Source organism: Hyaena hyaena, unplaced genomic scaffold, assembly GCF_003009895.1.
Source record: "Hyaena hyaena isolate Hyena2069 unplaced genomic scaffold, ASM300989v1 scaffold_140, whole genome shotgun sequence".
Lineage (NCBI taxonomy): Eukaryota > Metazoa > Chordata > Mammalia > Carnivora > Hyaenidae > Hyaena > Hyaena hyaena.
The window spans coordinates 1683893-1710429 of NW_024080772.1; the positions used below are offsets into that span (position 1 = coordinate 1683893).

At 37.2% G+C, this 26537-nt stretch overlaps 1 protein-coding gene across 10 annotated transcripts in view; it reads left to right on the forward strand.

Moving 5' to 3' along the window:
• Nucleotides 1-26537, forward strand: part of CLIP4 (CAP-Gly domain containing linker protein family member 4) — an 83822-nt gene that overhangs the window by 31130 nt on the left and 26155 nt on the right. For all 10 annotated transcript variants that reach the window (XM_039238471.1, XM_039238475.1, XM_039238480.1 and 7 more), the window contains 7 exons: nucleotides 4212-4351; nucleotides 5168-5261; nucleotides 6506-6667; nucleotides 8984-9102; nucleotides 12821-13057; nucleotides 17257-17392; nucleotides 23560-23697. In XM_039238471.1, the coding sequence (XP_039094402.1) occupies nucleotides 4212-4351; nucleotides 5168-5261; nucleotides 6506-6667; nucleotides 8984-9102; nucleotides 12821-13057; nucleotides 17257-17392; nucleotides 23560-23697 (1026 nt within the window). The remainder of the gene's footprint in view (nucleotides 1-4211; nucleotides 4352-5167; nucleotides 5262-6505; nucleotides 6668-8983; nucleotides 9103-12820; nucleotides 13058-17256; nucleotides 17393-23559; nucleotides 23698-26537) is intronic.

The window sequence follows — 26537 nt, forward strand, 5'->3', positions numbered from 1 at the left end:
TTCTAGGAGAGAGATAGAGAGACAGCGTGAGCAGGGGAGGGTCAGAGAGAGAGGGATTCACAGACTGAAACAGGCTCCAGGCTCTGAGCTGACAGTCAGCACAGAGCCCGACGCGGGGCTCGAACCCACGAACCGCGAGATCATGACCCAAGCGAAAGTCGGACGCTTAACCGACTAAGCCACCCAGGCGCCCCTGTTTTAGGCCTTCTATGAGTACTGGGCTCTAGTCTTTTTAATCCTTTTGGATGACTCTCTCTCTTACTTCAGATTTTACTTGCTAATGTATGTTAAGTACTCAAGAGGAGCCTCCATAGGTCTTTGGGGTTCTCTTGCTGTGTATCTCTCTCCTCTGATCCTCTTCCCTGTGGACTTTAGCTTCCTTGATCTCCTTGGGTTCTCAGTGCCATGTCCTCAATTTAGGGAGTCTTCTGGGTTTCTCTTGGTTTCCCTCTCTCTGTACTGTAGTGCAGAAATATGGGACAATTTTATGACTCGCCTTATTTACATATGTCCCTTAGGAGTCACTGTCTTTCATTGCCTTGATGTCCATGCCCTTGAAAACTGCATTTTGTCTATTTCCTTTTGTTGTTGTTTTTGTTGTTGTTGTTGTTATTGTTTCAGATGGAAGGGTCAGTCTGGTCCCCATTACTCCATCTTGACATAAAGTGGGTAAATGGGACACCCCTCCAACTTTCTTATGATTACAGCCTTTTTTATTCTGTATGGGCTTAAATTTTGGATTTAGTTAGATTTGTTAATATGCAGTATAGCATAGAGGTTAAGATTACAAAGCAGTCTCTCTTTAATCCTGACTCAACCACTTACCAGTTGTGTGTTCTTAGGCAAATTACTTTTTTTTTCTGCCCCTTCTTTGTTCCCTCTATTTCTTCTTTGATAAAATGAGAATAATAATAGTGCCTACCTCATACAGTCATTATGAGGATTAAATTAGGTAATATATGTAAAGTGCATATAACAGTCCCTGGCACCTATTAAGTACTTAACAAGTGTATCATTATTATTATTTAATTGAGCTACCTGCTATTTGCCATAACCTCCGTATATAATTACCAAAGCATTGTTATATGCTTTATTATGTATTGGGCTACTGCTCCCTCTCCCCACTCAGGCCATTATTCTTTTTAGTTCAAATGTTCTTGCTTATTTATCTTACATTTACTTTCTAGATTTTTGCTACTCCAAGTGTGGTCTTTAGTCTGGTAGCATTGGCATCACCGGGAACCTGTTAGAAGGGCAGTCCTAGGCCCCACTTGAGATTTACTGGTTAGAATCTACATTGTAACAGGATCTCTAGGTAATTCCTATCTAAGTTAGTGTTTGAGAAGATCTGCTACAGATGAACAGTAGAGTAATTTTGTATCTCCTCTTACAAATAAGTCTTGCTGGGATTTTGATTATAACTGAAATTATTTTAAGTAATTGTTTTTGGTAAAATTGATAGTTTTAAATATTTTATTTTTTAGTTCAGCAATATGATACGTCTTACTCCATTTAAATCCCTCTCCTCCTCCAATTTTCTGTAAATAAGCCTCACACATTCATTGGTATGTTTGTTACCTTTATTGATATTGTGTGTGGGATTCTTTTCCTGTTGCTTTTCATTTTTTTAAAATAGGAAATCATATAAAAATGCACAAAATTTTATAATAGCAAACATGTAAGTCATACATATCTGACATCAGAAAGAATAGATATTATATTTTGTCATTTTTCCTTTAGCTCTTGTTTTTTAGCTACAAGAAAACTTTGAAGTTGAAATTCCTTCTGTTTTCCTTTGGTCCTATTCCCCTTGCTCTCCAGAGGTAACCACTATCTTAAATTTAGTGTGACTATTCCAGACCATATTATTATATACTTATTACATCTATGAGCACCCGTAAACAATGTATAGTATTGTTCTGTGTAATTGTAATTTTATGTAAATAATAGACACTGAATATTATTCTGTGGCTTATCAATAGTATGTTTTCTTAAGACCTGTACTTATCAGTTAATGACTTAGATATCTTAATTCATTTATTTAGTTGTCAAAAAGCAAAAGATAAAATACCCCACTCCTATCCATTCCTTTATGGAGAGATGTTTCAGCCCAAACATTTTGCCATCATAATTAATGCTAGAGTAAGAATTCTTGACTTATCTCCTGCAGACACATGCAGAAGTCTCTTTAGGTATATATTTAGAAATCTCTCTACTAGAAATGCCCAATGCCTAGGAAAGGGACTCACTCATTAATATTTATTGAATAGATAAATCAATTAGACACCCCCTCCTCAATCTAGTCAACTGCTATTTATAAGAAACATGCCCAGATCTGTGTTTAAGAAACCATACAAGGTGCTTCTCCATGTTGGATACCAGTTCTTTTCTGGGTCTTCCCTTCTGAACCTAGAGGACCATTCTGTTGTCTGAGATTTTGGATAGTATAGTATTCTAGTTTTAGTCTTTATGATTCTTTTGTAATGGACTGTGGTTCTCCTTTTATACACATCCTTGGTTGCATGCTTTTCTACTCACCTTTTAGTTATCCCAATTCTAAAAGTGTGAATTATGTGTATGTAGTATAATTTTGGAAAATATATATAAAAAAAGAACATAAAAAGTATGAATCCTGCTACTTATGTATGCTGTTAGAAGCTGACTTCATTAGTGAATTCTCAGGGTGCCTGGGTGGCTCAGCTGGTTGAGCCTCTGACTTTGGCTCAGGTCATGATCTCATGGTTCATGGGTTCAAGCCCCACATCAGGCTCTGTGCTGACTGCTCAGAGCCTGCAGCCTGCTTTAGACTCTGTGTCTCCCTCTCTCTCTGCCCCTTCCCTACTCATGCTCTGTCTCTTTCTCTCAAAAATAAATAAACCTTGGGGCGCCTGGGTGGCTTAGTCGATTAAGCGTCCGACTTTCGCTTAGGTCATGATCTCGCGGTTCGTGGGTTTGAGCCCCACGTCAGGCTCTGTGCTGACTGCCAGCTCAGAGCCTGGAGCCTGTTTCAGAGTCTGTGACTCCCTCTCTCTCTGACCCTCCCCTGCTCACGCTGTCTCTCTCTCTCTCCTAGAAATAAATAAAAAATTAAAAAAAAATAAACCTTTAAAAATTAAAAAAAATAGTGAATTGTCTTTGGGAGGCAGTACAGTAGAGGAAGAAAGATAGACTTTGGAAATAGAACTGACTTTTCATTCCAGATTTGCCACTTACTAGCTGTGTGATTTTGCACACATATGATTTAGTCTGAGCTTTGGTTTCTTTATCTGCAAAATGAGAACAATAATCTCTCCTAGGTAAGGTGTTTGTGAGGACTTGGCAAGGTGTTTGGTAAATTGTAAACACTCAGCAAACATTGGTTTGCTAATGCTTTCCTTCTTTAGATCCTTCTGTTTTTTTAGATTCCTTGCCCCACCCCCCACTTTTTTTTTTTTTTAAGATTCTTCAAGTTCATAGAATCTGATTTTCTTCTATTCTCTTTTATCCTCTAGCCATAGGATGACCATAGTTGCTTATAAATCTTAGAAAAGTCTTAAGAGCTATTTAGATCATGTTCAGTTTTGTTAATATTCCATGTTTCTACTAATACACATTCCAAAGTAACCCAGTCACTCTGTCCCCAGGTGTCATTTCTGTGTTGCCTGATATTGTCGCCTAATTAGTTGGCATGGCAGTTCTCCTCATGCGTTTTCAGTGCGTAAAAAGTAATGCCTGTTTCATAGGGAAAATTAGGCAAATACAGAGAAGTAAAAAGAATATTTAAACTTATAGACTAGTTGATATTTTGATATTTTTCCGGTTTTATGTGTACTGATGTGAAACTACTGTTCATAATATATTTATGTCATTAAGAGCTGAAAATATTGATAAAATTTGCCAAAGTTTCTGTGCCTTAGAAGTAGTTCTTGGGAAGTTCAGCATTTGAGATGGGTGCACTCACATTTTTGTTCCATCTGTAGAAAATGTGGTATGGTGCACAGAAATCTTGTTCTCACAGCTGTTCAGGAATGCGCCATACTTTTTCTTTTCTTTTTTTTTTTTGGCTCTCTTGACTTTGGTTTTGAAAATTGCTCAAGGTAAACTTACTTTTGCTGGGATCTAAAAATATTTGTATCATTTGAGCCCTGGTTTTATTGTTTATTATTTTCAGTATATTTATTTGGAACTTTTAATAAGTTTAACTCACACTTTTTTTTTTAAATTTTGAACAGAGTTTTCTTTCTTTGATCCTAATGATACATCATGCCAGGAAATTCTCTTTGATCCTAAAACTTCTGTATCAGAATTATTTGCCATTTTAAGACAGTGGGTTCCTCAGGTCCAGCAGAATATTGACATCATTGGAAATGAGGTAAGGAATTTTTGCATTTTGCATTTTGCATCATTGGAATTGTTAATTGCGTAGATGCTCCCCTCTGAACCCTGCCATCTGAATGGAAGGGTGGTGATAAAGGGGAAACCTTTGGAAGATTCTGATGTTTGTTTTTTGTATCTCCAGGCTTTGCTCAGAGCAGTTGAGTCTGTATTATACATTCTTCCCATTGTTCCTCATGTTCCTCATTTGCTTACACCTGGAGCTCTGATGTTATAGACTCTTGGTGGCAGCAGGCATTTTCCATATTTCCTTTCTTTGTACAAATTAGTTTTGTTAACTTTAAAAAATACACTTCATTTGGAGATTTGATTACCAATATGTTTTATCTATAGTTTTGGGTGGTTTGGTAAAGATCTAGGCTTAAATATAGTTTTTAAAAATACTTGATTTTTTTGAAGGAGGGAAGAAAGAGTAACTGGATTCCTTGACCTGCACATTGACATATTGTAAGAAGAGAGATCTTGTATATATTTTTCAAATACCATTAAGCCCATTAGGAAGAAAATTTTGCTGATCCTTTGAGAGGTTAAGTAAGGTACATATCGGGAGTGCCAGGTTACCCTGGAATAGTCTTTAAGAATTTCCTTCAATCTGCTGACAAGTTCAGTTTTCATCATTGTCATTGGATGTAGATCTAAAGTTTATCCTTAAGAGAAGCCTGTTCTAGATACTCATTTTATTGAGAGCTAATTCTGATGAGATGGACTAACCTGACTAACCTGGTTCTCAGCGTGGGTTTAAAATCCGTTTTCAATAGTCACGTTGTCATCATATCGTCTTTGGTTTCCTCAGATTCTTAAGAGAGGTTGCAATGTGAATGACAGAGATGGACTGACAGATATGACACTTTTACATTACACTTGCAAGTCTGGAGCTCATGGTATTGGTAAGTGTGGCAAACTACTAGTGATTTAAGGCATCTGTATTTGTGTTTGTATAAGCTGTGTGTATGCCATCCAGAGTTCCTGGGAGGGTACCTAGTTGGTGATAATAATATCCCCTGAAAAGGCAAGCATTCAGTGGGATCCTCCCCAAAACCTTGTTCCCTTCCCTCTGTTTTCTCACGGGGGTCTTTATAGCCTCCTGGTATATCCCAACTTTTCTAGAGCAGGGTTCACTGCTGCATGCTCACTAGGGGAGTAACTGGCAACACCCTAGAACCTTCCTGAGAGTTTACAGCAAGGTTAGACAATCCAAGCTGTTTTCCAAGTATCCAGTCCCTATAGACCCCAGTCTTTAGGCCTATCTGAGGGGTTTTCTGTATATGTAACATACATGCACATTTTTCCCAGATTGGTATTCTGTGCTTTACCATTATATAAACGTGTCTCTATTACTTAACTATATATTTTGAATCTCTCTCCCTGTTTCAGTAGTCTGATACAGGTTTCTTAAGCTGTTGATGAGGGACTTTTTTTTTCTACAATCCATCATGGACTGATTCTTTTTGTAAAATAAAGTAAAAATGAAATTATAATAGAAAAATGAAATAAAGATAAAAATACAATCCCACTTGTGTTTCAAAATGAGTAAAATTACATTTTGACAAAAGGACAGAGAAATTGTGGTTTGGGATGGTAGTGGTCCACAGAGCCCACTCTGAGTAGCCTAACCTAGTGTGTTGCCTTTTAAGTAGACTTCATGCCCAGCACAGAGCCCAATGTGGGGTTTGAACTCATGACCCTGAGATCATGGCCTGAGCAGAGATCAAGAGTCGGATACCTAACCGACTGAGCCATCCAGGCCCCCCTAGTATATTGTTTTTAATGGCTTTATATAAGTATTCCATTATGTGGATGACTTATAATTTATTTAACCAGTTTTATATGGTGCTTGTAGAACTTTATTTTAGAATCAAATTTATTATTTATTTATTAATAAAGTAGTTTAGTTTCAGAATTTTATTCATTATAAAAGTTCTGTGATGAACATCTTTATAGCTATGTGTTTATCTATATCTCTGAGTATGATTATTTTCTTAGAATAAATTCCTTGTTAAGTGAAATTTTTGAGGTGTATGTGTATATTCGGTATACTATTTACTTTGGTTTTTTAAACGTGGTAGTGGATAGCCAACTATTAGAACTTCAGTTTGTACTGAAGAAGACTAATTTAGAAAACTTCCTTTAGGTGATGTTGATACAGCTGTAAAATTTGCAACTCAACTTATTGATCTGGGAGCAGATGTTAGTTTACGGAGTCGCTGGACAAATATGAATGCTTTGCATTATGCTGCTTATTTTGATGTCCCTGAGCTTATAAAAGTGATTTTGAAGACATCTAAACCAAAAGGCAAGTACTATAAGATCACCATTGGATGTTATTAGTTGAACATTTTATTAGTGGCATAAAAATTAAAATTCAAAAAAAATTTTACTTCTAATTCATCTTGTTCCATATGACCTCCTATCCCATTTGTTTTTTTTCTTGACATCTTTTTTTTTAATTTTTTTTATTTTTGAAGGATTATTTATTTATTTATTTATTTAACAAATAGTTTATTGTCAAATTAGTTTCCACATAACACTCAGTGCGCATCCCCACAAGTGTCCTCCTCCACGCCCATCCCCCCTCCCCTCCACATCCATCAGTCCTCAGTTTTTGTCAGCATTCAAGAGTCTCTCATGGTTTGCCTCTCTCCCTTTCCCCCACCATTTCCACCCTTCTTCTCCCCCTTGTTCCTCCGTCAAGTTCCTCCTAATCCTCCTATACGTGCAAACATATGATATTTGTCCTTATCTGCCTGACTTATTTCGCTCAGCATAACACCCTCAAGGTCCATCCATGTTGCTACACATGGCCAGATTTCATTGTTTCTCATTGCCATGTAGTATTCCATGGTATAGATAAACCACATCTTCTTGATCCATTCATCTGTGGATGAACACTTAGGCTCTTTCCATGTTTTAGCTATTGTGGAGAGTGCTGCTATGAACATTGTATCCCATTTGTTTTAAGGAATAGTTTAGTATTTCTTTATTGAGGGTTAATTACTGTCATTTAACAAAAGGCTGGGTACAAAGAAATACAAATTAAAAATACAAAATAGTGTTCTCTCGTTTTTTTATATGTACAAATTCCCCAGTATAACATGGATTTTATGAAGTATAATTGAATCTGTGTGCTATATAATTCGTTTGTCTCAAGTAGCCAGAAATAGAGCAATAAAGCTTTCAGAGCTAAGCATTGAAATCATAAAGAGTATTTTAGATGGCATTCAGTTCTGAAATTCTGTGATTCCATTAAAGGACACAATTTCAAGGTTCCCCCCCATTCCTGTCTTTATGGTGATACCCTAAAATTGAACACCAGAATGTCTAAATTACAGTTCTCGTATTTTGACTTCTTCTCTGGTCCTCTCAAGTGGGTCAGTTTTCTACTGAGAAACAAAAAACTGAGAGCAAGTGCAGTAGTAATACTTTAAGTTGAAGGTGGGTTGTATGCAGTGTCCTCTCCATTTGTAGAAGACTTGTTTTACAGATTCAGTAGCTAAATTTCCCAGAATATTTGTTTCTAATCTGCTTTGTATAATTGTTCATTTTATCTTAAATTTTACCTTTTCATTTTTGATTGATGTTAGGCAGAAAGGCTCTTTTGACAGTACAGCATCTTGCATAATAAACAGGAAGGTTTGTCCTGAGCATGTCTTAGCCATTTGCAGTTGTTGATAGGGCATGTGGTCTGGTATGGTTTAGATTAAGGAAGGGTTAGTGGAACCAAGTATTTAAAATCTTTGTTATAGAAAACATTCAAAATGAGATTCCCAAATCTGGAAGATTTCTTGTGTCTAAATATAGCATCATGATGATTTATTGAAAGGTTATTAAAATGTCTTTACAATTGCAAGATTCTTTTTTCCTACTATGAAGTCCAAATTCATTTGTTTGATAAAGTATTATGAATTAATATGATTTGCAAGCATGTGTATGTTTAATTAGTCTTTAACTTACTCCTGATTTGAAAATTCTGCATTGTTTTACCTATTACTTTTTATGTAAAGGACCAGATAGGAAATACTATAGACTTTGTGGATCTCTGAACTACTTGATTCTGCAGTTATGGCAGGCATCTAGCCATAGAGAATATGTAAAAATGTATGCGGCCGTGTTCCAATAAAACTTTATTTATAAAAACAGATGCTGAGTGTGCTTGGTTCCTGGGCCATAGTTTGCTGGTTCCTGACCTTAACCCTTCTAACTCATTGTAGTTGTCATGGCACATATGCAGGAGGTTAAGGAGAGATTGTGTTAAGGTAGTTACTTTTACCAATGTGAATTATTACCATTAATTTCTTTTAAATCTAGTTTAGTTTGTGATAGTTGGAAAATCTATGATAATATGAGTCCTTGTTGTAATGATATTTTATTGTACTAAGAAAATAATTGGTTAACCAGGTTGTAATATGGAGATTATATATGTGAATAGTGATTACGTATGTGATTACCTATGTGACAAATATGTGAAAGGGTGCTTCTAGTGGGTTGGTTTAAGTTTCATAAATGGCTTAGTTATGTTCTCCCCCCAACCAAAACAAACAGCCCATCTCCTTTTATATTATAATGGCTAATTCTAAATTTTTAGTTAATATACTTGTGGTGTTAATTGCAGATGTAGATGCCACTTGCAGTGACTTTAATTTTGGAACAGCTCTACATATTGCTGCGTATAACTTGTGTGCAAGTACTGTGAGATGCTTATTGGAGCATGGAGCAAATCCTGCATTTAGGGTAAGAAACCATACTAAAAGTGAAAAATATGCAAAGAATTAAACTGTCTAATATTATCTCCCAGTAAAGAGTTGTGTCTGGATGTTGTTAAGAATCTGTGCGAGGAAAGAATTTATATTTTTGTGCTACATATAAAGAGTAATGGTGATCAACTTTATCTCAAATAATTATAAGGCATAGCAGTGAATTTCAGTCCCTGCTATTGATAAGCTCTACAGAATTTCCTTTTATTCAGTGAAGTAAAATATTCCTTAAAGTGTTACCATCTTTAAGTATCTTCATTTAGTTTATTGTTATATTTATAAAAAGTTAGCTATCAAAAATGCCTATGTTAAAGTTATATTTCTATGTTAAATCATATTTCAAATTCTTTTGGAAAAACATTACAGAAAATTTTTTAAAATGCACATTTAGGAGTGGAGTAATGTTTAAAAATTAAGTTAAAGGGAAAATTATTTTTTCATGGTAATTGTGTTTACAAAGTTAACACACAGGATTGAATTTCATAATCTTCAAATCTTTGGTATTTTATTGTCTTCGCAGGGTGGCTCTCAGTGTTCTTTTTCTTAATATTAACAGCAGTGACTTGCTCTGGTGGGGATTCTTTTTTTTTTTTTTTTTTTTTCATAATACAATTTTACTTTAATATGTTATCCAATGACAGAACATTTTGAACATTTATTTATTTATTTATTTTTTAATATTTTAAAAAGTTTATTTATTTATTTATTTATTTATTTATTTACAAATAGTTTATTGTCAAATTAGTTTCTACATAACACTCAGTGCTCATCCCCAAAGTGCCCTCCTTCATGCCCATCCCCCCCTCCCCCCCACATCCATCAGTCCTCAGTTTTTGTCAGCATTCAAGAGTCTCTCATGGTTTGCCTCTCTCCCTTTCCCGCTCTGGTGGGGATTCTTAAACGGGGTCTGCGTCTTCCCTTGAAGAGACAGGAGTGGGCAGTGTTTGAAAAAGCCTCTTCCCTCCCCCCTTTTCCCCTCCTCCCCTCTTTCCCCGTCCCTTCGCCTAGGCCCCTCCTCGCTTTCTTGTTTCCCTTCTCCCTACTTCTTTCTGCCACGGTTTCTGTTTAATCCCATAATTAGTTAATTAATCCTTTCCCCCTCTTTTCTTACCCCCTACTCTCCCTCCCTCCTTCCCTGTTGTTTACTGGGCACTGGGAGAATACAACCAGAAATAAAAGTGTTTGTCTCCAAAGACAGTGTAGTGCAGAGGGGAGGAAGGACAAGTACATTTACTGTAGTGTGCTGCCTTCAGTGGGTTATGATGTGGGAGTGGCACAGGGTGCCATGGGGTCACATACCAGGTGTATCTCTCTAAGCCTTGGGAAGGCTTTCTGGCAAAGGTGACATTGAGGACTTACACATAGTTAAGCAGTAACTGGTTAGAGGAGGGAGGTGCAAAGAGTGGTTTAGGCAGAGAGGAGAGTCATGTGCAAGGAGGCTCGGTGATGATGGTGGTGTGGGTGGAATGTGAAGGTGATATGTGTGTGCTTTTCCCAGTGTGACTGTTGACAAGACCTCATTAGTGGAGAGAATGGTGTGAATTTAGTAAGAGGCAGTCAGGTGTGTCATTGAGGTAGATTACCAGTTCAAGCCAGGAACAATATCACTGTATTTTGAAGGTTAATACTTAAAAAAAAAAAATGCAGCCAACATGTAGGTCAGCAATAATCCCTGGCTCATACTGTGATAACCACAATTTTATTATTTTTTTTATTTTTATTTATTTCTAGGAGAGAGAGAGAGAGACAGCGTGAGCAGGGGAGGGTCAGAGAGAGAGGGAGACACAGACTCCGAAATAGGCTCCAGGCTCTGAGCTGGCAGTCAGCACAGAGCCCGACACGGGGCTCGAACCCACGAACCACAAGATCATGACCTAAGTGAAAGTCGGATGCTTATCCGACTAAGCCACCAGGGGCGCTTATCAGGCGCCCCTGATAACCACAATTTTAGAAGGAAATAGAATTCTATAATTAATCATGAACGAGATTTCTTATGTTGGCATGACATCATCTTTGTTATTTTATTATTATTTAGTATTTTTTAACAAGTTTCAGTTGCTGAATTTCTAGGAATTAACATGTGTGACTTACTTTAGAAAGGTAAAGAGTTAAAAATCTAAAGTAAAATAGTCACTATAAATATACCTTACAGCTTATCAGTGCAGAGTTTAAAAAATCCCCCCCCCCTTTTTTTTCAAGAGTACATATTTGTGCTATACACACCTTTATTACATTTTGTATATTTTCATTGAAATCTGGGATTGAAATAGGCCCACCACCATGTCAGCAATTTGATAACAAGTCTTCCTACCATATATTTACTTAGGACCAAACTGACTTGAATTTGAAAACAAAAAATGTGAGGCACTTGCAAAATAAGTGTGTTCTAAGAGCCTCATACTTTCATCCATACAGAACATTTGAAGATAATCAGTAGAGAAGACAAGGAAAAGAAGTTTCTCAGCAAAAGAATCTTGATTCATCTTATTAAAAGAAGATTACAGTCTGGAAACAGTTTTACGGAGTCCAAGTTTTTTGGTTAGGGAGCACAGAAGAGAGATGTTTGAGGGAAAGAACCTTGAGTAGGAGAAATTCTCAGCTGAGTCTAGCAGGTCCTAGACATGGATCCAAATGTCACCTCTGCCAGGAATCACATAATTAATTTTTGACTGAGTCATTAATCTTTTCTTGCTGAATCTTCCTAATTGGCAAACTGGAGATATTAGTAATGTTTTTCTTGTTTAGTTGGTTATTATCTCTCCTACTACAACATAAACTCTCCATGGGCATGGATATTTTTATCTGTTTCATTCATAAGCTTTTTCTTGATGTGAGAATCAAATGAGAAAATTTATATGATAGGATTTGGTTATATAAGTACCATGCAAATGTTAGTGGGCTCGTAACTGACCATTTTATCTTGTTGCAGGATAAATCCAAGGATGCAGTCTCTCCTTTATAGTGAGACCAGAGCTGTTTTCTTGATTATAGCCCAAATTTAGAAGTATTGAAGCTGTAGTTTCTATTCCTGAAATCTGAGTCACTCCATGAGTGGGCAGGATGGGTCAGGTCACAGAGCCGAGGCGGCGGCTGTGGGATAGTGGACAGAATCTCGGGTCTGGGGTTGGGAAGCCAGTCGGTGCTGTGACTTCTGTCTTTAAACCTGCCATCTCTAAACCTGCACAGCCAGGCATGCTGTCCACTCATGACCTCAGCGTTTGCTCTTCCCCGAGCCTGGGCCGCCTTTCCCAACCAGCTACCCTGCATGGTACTCCCCCACATGGCCCCGGGCCTCTGCGTCAGTGCGTCTGAGCGGTGCATCCTTCCCTGACCACCGTGCATGTGTAGACTCCACTCTCCGGGTGCTCTCCACCTCACTTCCCTGAATTGTTTTTCTCTCTCTGCCACTTTTTACCATTTAAGATACCATATCCTTGACTTGTTTGATTGTTTGTAGTCTGTCTCTTCTACCAGAAGGTGTGCTTTTTGAGGGCAGGGCTTTTTTTGCCTCACTGTGACATCAGTAGCATTTAGAATGGTCTGGCATGTAGTAGATGTTCTGTAAATTGTCTGGGTAAATACATGAGGAATGAGTTTAACTTAAATTTTTAAAAACTTTTTTTTTAAATAATTGTGTATGACTGCATGGAGCTTTGGAGTAGATACGAATTGAAATTGTTCTCTTCTGTTTGTAGAATGACAAAGGACAGATCCCTGCTGATGTTGTTCCAGACCCGGTTGAGATGCCGTTAGAAATGGCCGATGCCGCAGCAACTGCTAAAGAAATCAAGCAGATGCTGTTAGACGCGGTGCCCCTATCGTGTGACATTTCGAAGCCCATGCTTCCAAACTATGATCGTGTTACTAGCAAGGCGACACTTGCGTCACTCGGTCTGAAGTTGGGGGATCGTGTTGTTATTGCAGGACAGAAGGTATAGTAAGTAACTGCGGTCGCTAAAGCTGTGTCTGAGGTCAGAGTGTGTGTGGCCTGGATGCCAGGGGTGTATACAGTGTGGCCAGAGTTTGGAGCTTTTTAAAGAAAGTGCAGTGTGTAAGTGGAAGCATATTAATGGAAACTGTGAAGCCTAGGTGCACGTTTACTATGAAGTGTGATTCAAGAACATAAATGACTTGGACTTAGTCATGAAGACATCTTTGCTGGGGTGGGAAGAGGGGAGTACGGGAGAGCTGTTGCGTGAATTTAGAGGGGTGAGCTGAGACACCGCTGGTCCTGGAGCTGTCTCCTTGCAGCCGCCTGCGGTCCCCACCGGGTTTTCCCACCAGGACTGCCTGGCAGAAATGGAGTCAAGGAGACCCTTGCCATTCATGGGTGTTTGGCCTTGAGATCCCATATTAGAGAAATCTTAGATATTATTTTAACCTGATAGTAAACGTGTATGTGGAAAGAGGACCTGCCCCCACCCTGGCCTATTGAAGATTCTCTAGGCGCCTCTTGTTCTCCAAAGTGCCTGTTTCCTTTTGGCACTTACTTTTTGCTATTCTCTCTTTTCTAATACCTCATGAGGAAGGGCTGTTTCTTTTTCTTTTTCCTTTTTATTTTTTTCTTTAGCTTTGGGGTTAATGGGGAGCTTGGTGTGAAGAGTAGAACAGGGCATTCCTGCTTGCCTGTTGAATTTCCTAACACAGTTATGTCTAGATATTTGGGTGGGTTCCTCAGAACATCTGACCATGCAGGTTTCTCAGAAAACGCCAAAATCGGGAAGTTGGATTTACTGAGAAAATTGCATCAAAAAGGAAGGTAAACTACAAACAAATGATTATGTGGAGACTGACACTTAACAACTTGCAAAAGAATATATCAATGGGATATTGGTTAGCTTTTATTATTATTTCTTTTAACTTGGGATTAACATTCAGCCTCGTTAATCTTCCTGTCTTATGCCTGAGAGTGGGTGTTTAGAAGAGTTATTCTGTTGTATTATTTTACCTTTTATTTTGGATAATTTAAAGCCATACAAAAGTAGAAACATACGAGTGTGTGCGTACCAGTCAGCTGGCTTAACTTGATCACCTCATGGCCGTCCTGCTTCCTTTATTCCTTCTCTCAGCTTGCTGCTTTGCTGCTTGTCTTTTCACCCTCTTAGAGATGTCTTTCAAGGAGCAAAATTCATTTATTTTGAGAGAGAGCGAGCGAGTGAGGGGGGCTGGAGCAGAGAGAGAGAATCCCAAGCAGGCTGCGGGCTGACAGGCTCTGATGTGGGGCTCCAACCCATGAACTGAACCATGAGATCATGACCTGAGCCGGAACCAAGAGTTGGACGCTCAGCCAAATAAGCCACCCAGGTGCCCCTCAAAGAGCAGAAGTTTTAAATTTTGATGAAGTCCATTTTATCAACTTTTCCTTATATGGATTGTGTGTTTAGTATAGCTAAGAAATTTTCCACTATCTCATAGTTCAGTGGGGGATAGAGTGCATATGCTTTCTCCCAGAAGTTTATAGTACATTTAGTTTTATATTTAATTTTGAGTTAATTTTTGTACAGAGTGCTAGGTATAGTTTCTGTCTTTTTGCATCTGATTATCTGTTCCAACACCATATTGTGACAAGACTTTTCTTTTGTCTTGAAATGCACCTGCTCCTTTGTCAATTGATCTTATGTGTATGGGTGTATTTCTAGATTTTATTCTGCTCCATCGATGCAATGATTATCCTTTCTTCAGTACTATGTTGTCTCAAGTGCTATAGCTTTATAGTAAGTCTTGGAATCAGATGTTGTTAGGCCTTCAGTTTTGTTGTTTGTTTTATTTTAGTTTGTCTTTCCACGTACATTGTAGAATTAGCTTATGGATTTAAAATCATACAGAAAGTCCTGCTGGGATTTTGAATAGAATTGTGTTGACATAAATCAGGTGAGGAGAACGAATGTCTTAAAGACACCGAGACTTTCAAACGCAAGCACAATGTATCTCTATTTAATAGGTCTTTGATTTATTTCATCACTTTTGTAGTTTTAAGCATTTAGATATTGCACATAACTTGTCAGATTTGTACCTAAGTTTTTCATGATCTTTGGTGCTGTTGTAAATGGTGATGTTTTGGGAATTTCATATAGAAATACAGTTGATTTTTGTATATGGACCATATTTTCTGTAACCTTGCTCAATTTATGAATTCTGTTGGCCTTGTTTGTGGCTTCTTTGGGATATCCTATGGAAACAATCATGTTGCCTGTGAATAGAGACAGTTTTCTTTTTTTCCAATCTGTGTGCCTCTCATTTGTTTTTCTTGCCTAGCTCCATTGCCTAGGACCTCCAGTATAATGATGAGTGGAAGTAGTCAGAACTGATCAATTGTCCTGCTCCCCATATGGAGGAAGAAGCACTCAGCTTTCCATCACGAAGTATCACAATTGCTAGCTGTAGATTTTGTGGGCATCTTTTACTAAATTGTGGAAGTTCCCATTGAATCCTGGTTTGCTGAGATTTTTTTTTTTAATGATTATTATCATGAAAGGATGTTGAAATTTGCTAAAGGCTTTTTCTGCATTTGTTGAGAGAGTATGTGGGTGTGATGAATTATATTGATTAACTCTCAAATGTTGAACTAACCTTGCTTTCTCATGATAAACCTTACTTGGTCATGACATTGGATTTGATTTGCTATATATTGCTGGATTCTGTATATTGCTGGATTTGATTTGCTCTTATTTTGTTGAGGATCTTTGTGTCTGGTTTTGGTATCAAGGGTGATTCTGGGAATGAGTTGAGAGTTTGTCCTTCCACTTTTATATTCTATCTAGATTTGTGTAGAATCAATTGTTTTTTTCCTTAAACTCTTTGGTAGAATTCACCAGTGAAGTCCATCAGGTTCTGCAGGGTTTTTTGTTTTGTTTTGTTTCATTTTGTTTTTTTGGAATGTTTTTAACTACAAATTCAATCCAGATGTGAGCTTTTGACAATTTGCATCTTTTAAGGATTTGGAACATTTTATCTTATTATTAAATTTACAGGCATAGGGTCGTTCATAGTATTTTCTTGCTATTTTTAAAAAATATTTTTAAAAATTTAATGTTTATTTATTTTGAGAGAGAGGAAGAGAGGGGGAGAGCAGGGGAGAGGCAGAGAGAGAGGGAGACACAGAATCTCAAGTAGGCTCCAGGCTCTGAGCTGTCAGCACAGAGCCGGATGTGGGGCTAGAACTCACGAGCTGAGAGGAAGTTGGATGCTCAACCAACTGGCTCACCCAGGTGCCCCACTATTCTTTTTTTTTTTTAATGTTTATTTATTTTTGAGAAAGAGTGAGAGAACATGTGCATACTAGTGGGGAAGGGGTAGAGAGGAAGGAGAACAGAGGATCCAAAGCAGGCTCTGTGCTGACAGCAGAGTCTGATGTGGTACTCAAACCTATGAACTCTGGGAGATCACGACCTGAGCCAAAGTCAGCCACTTAACTGACTGAGCAACCCAGGCTCCCCCTTTCTTACTATTTTTTAAATGACTGAGGGAATGTAATAATGTCCTGCTTTCATTCATGATGTTTGCAGTATGTGTCCTCTCTTATTTTTTTCTTGGTCTCTAGCTAGAATTTTATTAATCTTACTTATCCTTACAAATAACCAGCTTTTGGCTTCATTGATAGTCTTTGTTAGTTTTCTGTTCCTAATTTCTTATCTTTATTGTTTCTTTCCTTGGACTTGCTTTGCATCTTCACTTTCTAGTTTTTTAAAATGGAAGTTTAGATCATTAAGTTGAGGTCTTTTCTATTACCAGTGTTTAATGCTATACATTTACCTTTAAACACTGCTTTTGTTGCATCCCACAGATTTTCACGTATCGTATTATCATTTTCACTCAATTCAAAGAGTTTTTAAATTTCCTTGTGATTGTCTCTTTCACCATGGGTTATTTGGGACTATATTGTTTCATTTCCAAATATTTGGAGATTTTCCAAAATCAGTTGTTGGGTGCATACAGATTTAGGATTCTTACGTCTTTTTGGTGAATTGGCTGTTACCATTATATAATATTACCTTTCGTTCCTGGTAATATTACTGTTCTGAAGTCTACTTTGAGAGAACGGTTTTTAAAAACTTCCATAAAGTTTGCAAGAGTAGCACAATTAGAGTTCCTAGTAATCCTTGAAATTTATTCTGGTTTATGTTTTCTTTAGGTTGGAACATTAAGATTTTGTGGAACAACTGAATTTGCAAGTGGGCAGTGGGCTGGCATTGAGTTGGATGAACCGGAAGGAAAAAACAATGGAAGTGTTGGGAAAATCCAGTACTTTAAATGTGCCCCCAAATATGGTAAGGGAGATACAGTCTAACTTAATGAGAATTAGTACAAGATAATCAAATTTATTCTTTTATTGTTTTTAAATAAAACTTTCCTCCTGTTTATCTATGTAGTAAATGAAGGGGCTGCCCTGTTCTCACTATGAGCAGTAGAGTGATTGGGAGATGGTGTCTCAGCAGGAGGGCTCCCGTCAGTCCTGGGGGGGCGGGGTGCACTCCGTAACTGAGGAAGGGACTTCTTCGTCAAGGAAGCGCAGAGCTCTGCAGGTGGAAAAATGTGAAAACTTCGAATAGCAAATGAGGCCAACTTTATAACCGTACTCCTAAGATGGGTTGATTCTTCTCTTTCTGACAGCTGTTTGTTTAAATTCATATTCTCTCTCTCTCTCTCTCTCTGTCTCTCTCTCTCACACACACACCCCTTGACATATTGAATTAAATTTGTCACTTACAATTTTGTATTTTTCCTTGCCATGAAATAGTTTTCTAGAACATTAATTTCCCTGCTTGTTCAGTATTTCATATTCTAGCTCCACAAGGAGGCACTATGATTTAATGCTGAAGTCCTGACTTCGAGTCTGACTGCTGGGCAAGAATCAGCTTCCCTACCTACCAGCTCTGTGACCTTAATTCTCTTCTTGTGCCTCAGTTTGTCTTCAGTAAATTGGGGTAACAATACCTCAAGAGTTTGTGTGATAAATGTTTAAAGCGCCTTGAATAGTGCTTGCTTCTCTCTTAGCATTCAACAGATGATAGCTGTTCGCTAGCTGTTATGCATTTATCAAAGTTACTAGTTTCCTTTTGTCATACACTTAAAATGGAGCATCATTTTTTGGTCTATTATTAATTTTTTTGTTTATAAAAATGTTTTTTGTATAAACTTTGCAAAACATTAAAAAGGTCAAAAGAAGAAGATAAAATCACTTGTATATTTCTTCTATTTAATTCTTTTCATGAAATTTAGATTATATAGTTATATATATTTTGCATTTTTACTTGACATACTATTATAATTTCCCCAAATCATTATTGTTTGAAAATGTGATTTTTAATGGCTCCATTTTCTTTAATTTTTCCAATTTGATGGCTGAAAGTCTCTATGTTTGAATTCATATTTCTTTGATTGTGGTGAAATAAAACATTTGAAATGTTTCATTGTGATATATGTGTGTGTATGTGTGTGTGTGTGTGTGTGTGTGTGTTATCCTGGCAATTGCCCAGAAACAATTGTTCATATTACTTGCTTACTAAATAATTGTGATATTAGTGGGTTTTTAAAAACTTTAGAAACACAATACATACTTAAGATAGTAAACTCTTAAAGTTATTACAGATGTTTTGCCCAGTTTGTCATTTGTCTTTGAACTTCACTTGCAGTGTTTTGGCACAAAGTTTTATGTAGTTAAGACTTTTTCTTTATAACTTCTCACATTGCATTAATGCTTAGATAGTTCTTCCTAATCCAAGGATTAATTTAAAATTATATATTTTATTCTTTTGAAAGTTTTAATTTTTTACACTGTTATTTAACCCATTTGGAATGTATTTGGTTAGTTATGTGGAATTAAGAATTTAATTTTAATTTTCCTCTATTAGCTAATTTTGGCAACTGTCAAGCAGACTAAGGGCAAGAGCAAAACTACTAGCAACACACAGGGCAGAGGTCAGTCAGGTTCGCTGGAAATGCTGAGGTTGTAACACAGTGCATGTTGCCCCCAAATCTCATCATCCCAAGCAAAGGCAAGCTTGATGAGGACAAAGCCCGAAACCCCAAGGACTTGCTTCTGTCCTTTTTACATGCTTAACAGTAAGATTTGGGGGGCCAGGATCATGTGTTGGATTTAAAAACAGGAGTTACCCTAAGCAGAAGCCAAAGAATTTGTCTCTTCTCACCAACAGTTATTATTTTTATTTCCCCCCTCTCTTTAACTCTATCATTTTTCCTCTGGCTTGTGCTTTCTTCATTATAAATTAAGTTCTTATGAATGCTGTCATCTGTTTCAGGATTGTTTCATTCAACTAATCTGTTCCTTCTAGCACATGTTACTAGATTTTTTAAATTGTAGAAATTTCATAATAATTTTTAAAACTTTTTTAGAGCAATTTAAGTTCAAAACAAAATTGAGATGAAGGTGCAGAAATTTCCTATGTATCCCCTATTCTCATGCTCTCATGGCCACCCCCATTACCAGCATCCCTTCACTAGAGGCTGCATTTCTTAAAATAGACGAACCTGCACTGACTTCTCATCATCCCTCAAATCCCATCATTGCCACTGGGGTTCACTCTTTGTGTGCTACATTCTGTGGGTTTGCACAAATGTTTAGTGACATGTCTCTGTCATTACAGTATCATACAGAGTGTTTTCACCTCCCTAAAAATCCTGTGCTCCATTTGTTCATCACCTCCCCCCTTAATGCCTAGTAACCACTGATCTTTTTACTGTCTTAGTTTTTTTTTTTTTTAAACATTTATTTATTTATTTATTTATTTATTTATTTATTTTTTTAAATTTATTTCTAGGAGAGAGAGAGAGACAGCATGAGCAAGGGAGGGTCAGAGAGAGAGGGAGTCACAGACTGAAAAAGGCTCCAGGCTCTGAGCTGGCAGTCAGCACAGAGCCCGACGCGGGGCTCGAACCCACAAACCGCGAGATCATGACTTAAGCGAAAGTCGGACGCTTAACCGACTAAGCCACCCAGGCGCCCCTTACTGTCTTAGTTTTGTCTTTTCCAGAATGTCGTATCATTGGGATTATGCAGTATGAATGTAGCCTCTTCAGAGTGGCTTCTTTCACTTAGTAACTTGCATTTAAGTTTCCTCCATGTCTTTTCATGGCTTGCTAGTTTATGTCTTTTCAGTGCTGAATAATAACCCATTGTCTGGATGTACTGCAATTTATTTACTCATTCATCTACTAAAGGATATCTTGGTTTCTCCTAAGTTTTGGCAATTGAAAACTTTATAATAAATTTTAATACTTGGTAAAACCCAGTTGCCCTTCCCTGACCCGAGTCCTGACATTTAGAGGCAAGAACTATTTCAGCTTCTTTAACTGTATCTTCTGATATTAGTATTTATATTTATAAATAATATATTTATATGAATCTCTCTTGATTTTCCCAGTTGTATTTATTTATTTGTTTATTCATTCATTCATTCCTTAAGATTTTATTTTTAAGTAATCTCCATGCCTAATGTGGGGCTTGAACTCACAACCCCAAGAACAAGAATCACATGCTCTACTGACTAAGCCAGCCAGATACCCTTGATTTTTCCATTTTTAGACATCTATTGACTTCATATCATGAGGAGAAAGTCAGTTTTTTTCTTTGTTTACTTATTTGTTTTGGTGGAGCACATCCTCTAGTAGCTTTTTGGCAAAGGTCTCATGAGAGAGAAATATTTGAAACCTTCCCTTCTAAAACTATGTTTATTTCTGCCCTTACATTTTATATGATTGTTTGATGGGATAAGGAATGTCAAGTTGGAACTCGTATTCTCTCAGTATTTAGAAGGTGATAGTCTTTTGTCTGACAGTGTGGCAAAATTTTTCTGTAAAAGGCCAGAGTAAATATTTTAGGCTCTGAGGGCCACACAGTGTCTTGTTGCCAGTGTTCAGCTGCCCTGTTGTAGTGAAGCAGCAGCTGTGGACAGTGTGTGAACAGATGGGCATGGTCATGTCCAAAACTAGTTGGCAAAAGTAGGTGGCAGGTGGGATGTGGCTCCCAGGCCGTTGGTTCATCAGCTATTATCTTGAGTTTTCAGTGTTGCTGTGGAGAAGTTTCAAAATCTTTCTTCTGTTTTTGATATTTTTCCCCCTCTCTTTGGAAGCTTCTTTAGAAGCTTTTGGTATTTTTTCTCCTTTTTATCATTTCTTATTTTCTTTAGAGTTTATATCATTTTACTCCTTGCTAGTATTTCAGTGGCATTTTGGTAGGAGTTGTGGTAAAACAAAATGGGCAATGTTGGTCTAGAAACCTATTACCCTTCTATTTAAAAATAATTATTCCTACATTTTTACTTTAGTTAAGTTTTACAATTATATGTTGAGATCTTGGAATAGTCCCATTGGTACTTTGATTAGCGTGAGTTATTGAATAGGAACTTCAGCCCATATTCTGTATGCACTGTGGGCTTTGGTTGTAGCCAATCATGGTTTTAAACTTATTTTGGTTCTCCCAAATGATTTCTTCAGTTGGAAAAATAGGAAGAATGAGAACTATACAGGTGTAGTTTTATATGCTATAGAAATCTTTTAAAGGAATGGAATTAAATATTTTTTAAAGTATTATGTGGAATAATATGATGTGGAAATTTTCTATTAAGACCTTGGAAGAAAAGCCATATAACTTTCCTCAGATTGAGAAAAAACCATCCATTAAGCAACATTATTATGGTATTAATGACAAATTCAAAAGATAACTCATAGTCTGAATGCTCTCGTATGTTTTGGTTTTCAATTTTTTACAGTCTTTCTTATATTTACACATAAAATTTTTTTCAGATACAATCATAACATAAACATATAACTTCATTTTCATTTCCTTGATTCAATTTTCATACTTTTCTATATTTCTTTACAATTTGTATTATTTCACTTCTTGATGATGATGCAATAGTTCATTGCCAAATAATTACTTTCTCCTACAGAATTGCAATGATGACACATTCAGGTATACAGTCTTTTCACTCCATTTGGATTTTTGTGTGTGTGATTAATTTCTGAAAGTGTAATTGGGTCATAGCAGTAAACTAGAAATTGTTTTGGCTCCAGAACTCTATCTTTTCCTTATACAAATATAACTTTGTAACCTTTGTGAACATCTTGAAGTATAAATATCTCTTTATAATTAATGCCACAAAGTGGATTAAGTCAGAATTTTTGTCTTCCAGTAAGGTTGTACAAATTTACATTTCTGGAGTATAAAATAAGTTCTATCTTTCAACCCGTGGCAATTGGATATAGTTATCACACTGTAGAGTGTGTGTGTGAGGGGGGTGGGAGGTGTATTTGGCAAGGAAAAGAACTTAGAGAAAAGAATATAAACTCAAGGAAAATCTGCTAGGTGGGAGACAGAAGCGAGAACATTGTGGATAAGTCAGAAGAGAGGAAAATCAGGATTAGGTAATATAAAATCCCAAGGAGGAAAGCATTTCACGAATATCAGAAAAAGTCATGTAGTTAGCACTTTGTAGTTATTAACAAAGCACTCACTTTTTGTAGTCTTGACCATTTCTATAGACCCATTTTAAAACAAGTTGTTTTTAATGTACATATTACATTTTAGTCATGGTGTGTCTTTGTTAGATGGTAAATATCCAATGGAAGAATATGATATACACATTATGATTTTTTTATCATTTAAAATGTCTTAGCTAGATAATCTTTCTATCTATAGTCTATAGTCATTATCTTTAATGTCTATGCATACTTATACTGGATATTTCATTGCCTGGATAAACTCCTCTTTTTTCAATGGAATTTTATACTCTGAGCTGCTGTAGATTAGCAACCCCTTCCCCTGCCCCCACCTACCACCCCTCCCCAGCATGCACTGTGCTGTGTAGGGATGTCAGGAGCTGAGGGCTAGGCCTTTTGGGAAGATTATATTTTGTACTTGAGTATTTTTTATATCCCTACTATGTGTAAGGCACTGAAATTGGGTACAGTGGAAATACAGAAATGAATAACATTTGAATTTTATCTTCCAAAGGTGCACAGTCTGGAAGAGAGATTAGAACAAGGGCATAAAAAGCTTTCATGTGGGGAAAATGGGTCTTAAAGGAGATACAAAGTGACATAGATGAATAGTTTTTATGTTCTAAAGTGCACTATTATTTGCCAGTAGCCAAGTCAGAAATCCTTATGATGGAATGATGGACAACTGTTACCTTCACTCATTTCTCTTTTCCCTGAATTTCACTTAATACCTGGTTAGGCATCTGTCATGTAATTTTTAAATTACTGTATATGTTGTTCATCTCAACAACTAGATTGTAAGCTCTCTGAGGGCAAGTGCTGTGTCTCCCTTTTTCCTGTCTTTCCCTACAGGATTCCTGGTAGGCACTAAAAAAAGAACTTAAAGATTTATATTATCAAATGGTGTACTTGCCCCTTTTATTGGAAATGCTTTTAATGGTTTAGCACTAACTCAAGCTCTATGCTCCTCCCTTAGGTATTTTTGCACCTCTTTCAAAAATAAGCAAAGCAAAAGATCGAAGGAAGAATATAGTACACACTTCTGCAAAAGCTATGCCTCTCATCAGGTCCCAGAAAATTGATGTAGCTCATGTAACATCAAAAATAAATACTGGTAGGTCAAACCAAAAAGTTTAATCTCTTATTCAGTGTATTTATTTCTTTTGTGGAATGCCTTATATTTAGGCTGCTTCACCCTTTTTTATTAGATAAATTTGTTAGAATTTAATGAAACCTGCATCTTACATGTTTTTAAACATCAGTCATGGTTTATGATTTTGATTTCTGACAAGAATACTGTACATTTGTTCCTTTTTTTTTTCTTTCCTACCACCTGCAAACCTTCATCACCCTGTAATGTAACCTCCAGGCTAGATTTTATACCTCCAGTAGGTCCTTGTAAACACAACTAGCTTTATGTTTCTCACCTATTCAAGAATTCTAGTGACTTCTCTTTTAATCAGAAAATATTCTGACTCTGGGTCCTTCCCGTATTTGATGGGATCTCTGGCTGCCTCCATAGCTGAGCTACGTTTCATGTCTCACTGTCTTGTGCGTACGTTGTCCTTCCCCTTCCCTCCATACTTTGTCTCGTGCTGTTTCTCTGGGTGCAGTAATTTGACTCATGCCTTTTGGGGTCCTGGCTGTGCTTTACCTCCTTATTCAGATGCTGTTTCTCCCAGAAAACTTTGCTGATGACCCAGATCACTTTGGTGTCTCCATTCTCTAATTCTGTATACACTTGTGTCCATACCACTCAATTCTTGTTTGTCTTGGGTCTTGTCCTCCAGTTGCTTTATCTGTCCAGATCCTTTTTTCTTTCAGCAAAATTTTAAACTTTAAATAGACTATGAGAGTGTTTTATACTTTTGTATTCACTGTAGTAGTATATAGCACAAAATAGACCCTCGGTAAGTACTTGCTAACTTATCAGTGGCTGAAGCAGAAAGGCTTTCTACTGTGATTAAAGGATTTTGTCCAAAAATTTCTACTCTCTTCCATTGAGCTATTTAAATATTTCTGTGTCAGTACTGTACTTCATAACTACTGAAAAAATACATTTTGATATCTAGCAAAGGAGAGCTTCCTACCTTATTCTTGAACAGTTTCTTGCCTATTTGGGTCCTTATAAATCATACTTCCATATAAATTTTAGAAAAAGCTGTTAAGTTTCTTTTAAAACACATCTTTTAAAACATATCTGGTTTTGCATTTTAAACTGTAAGTCATTTGGGAAAAACTGACATATTTACAATATTCACTCTTTTAATTATAAGCTTGGAATATTGCATTATTTAATTGAGTCCTTTAAAAATATCTCAGTAAGATTTTATAATTTTCTCTATAGTTATCTTGTACTAGTTTTGTTAGGTCTGTTCCTGGATACTTCATACTTTTTGATGCACTTGTAAATGCACCTGAAACCCAGAAGTTCACAGCCATTATGGAAAGAAAGCCTAAAGAGAAGCCCTGGGGGTCCCCTACTAGACAGAAAATGGAGGAAATACTTTTTTTTAAAGATATATATTTTTTTGCTATCTCTTTGGTTCTGTCCCACCCCCATCCCTAGACAGTCTTACAATGGTATAGTAGCAGCCATGGGTGGCCAGGCACCAGAAACCCCAAGAGAGGAGAACTCTTCTCTCCAACCAGAGAAACTGTGGTCCCGGGAACAGGGATGAAATGTTCCCAATAGTTTGTCTTCTTTTTTCTCGGTGCTTATTCCCAGAGGCAGAGTCAGTCCCAGGAGACTGTATGACAGAGCAACGGAACTAAAGCTTAGGGACTCTGTCCTGATACGAGGAAGGGGTGCCTCCAGGAGCAGAAAAGTGTCAGGGAGACCATGGGGATGAGGGAGCTCTAGAAAGTGGTCTCAAAATGTTGGGTGTGAACTCCTAGGCTTGGGTGTGAACTCACACATATGTGGATCTGACCAAAGGCTTGGTCTCCAGGGTAGGCCACTGTCCAGGTCTCAGACACTACTGGATGGCACGACCTAGGAGAAAGGTCCCAAAAGGCTTTGGAACCTGAACTAGCATTGGAAGCACAGTGTTCAGAAGTGGGGGGATGTCCAGCCTGGACCTAGGTTGACTCCTTGCTAAAACAAAACGATAAACATTCTCCATAGGATTTAAATAAGATCCAGAGTCCCACCACATAATATTTACAATGTACAGGATGCAATCCACAGTTGCTCAAAATACGGAAAACCAGGAAAATCTCAACATCTCTCAAGGAGAAAGACAATCAAAGGTTGCCAACCTTGACATGATACAGACATCACACTGATAAGGACTTTAAATAATATATTGCAACCATTCTCCAAGAATTAAGGTTAATACTCTTGAAACAAGTGGAAAGAAAGTTCAGAGGAATGAGGATGTAGTAAAGAACCTAACGATGTGTGAGCATGTACATACACAATCGCACTAATGAGTAAGGTTAAAACTGGGGTGGATTGTATCGTTGGTATCCTGGTTGTGATATTATAGTTATGTAAACAGCTGCATTTGGGGAAATTGGGCAAAGTATGCAAGAGATCTCCCTGTATTATTTATACCCCTGCATGCAAATCTCCAGAGATCTCAGTTAAAAAATTCAAATAAGAGGGACACCAACTGGTGGCTCAGTTGGTTAAATGTCCAACTTTGGCTCAGGTCATGGTCTCACAGTTTGTGAGTTTGAGCCCTGCTTCGGGGTCTGTGCTGACAGCGCCGAGCCTGGAGCCTGCTTCAGATCCTGTGTCTCCCCCTCTCTCTGCCCCTGGCCCACTTGTGCTCACTCTCTCAAAAAAGAAATAAACTTTATAAATAATTCAAATAAGAAAGAACCAAATGGATATTTTAAAACTGAAAGATACAACTGACAAATAAGAAATGAGCTGTCTGTGGGGTGCCTGCACGAAGTCTCTCTTACCCTCCCTCCATTCAGTTCCTGCTGCTGTCATTCTGGTCC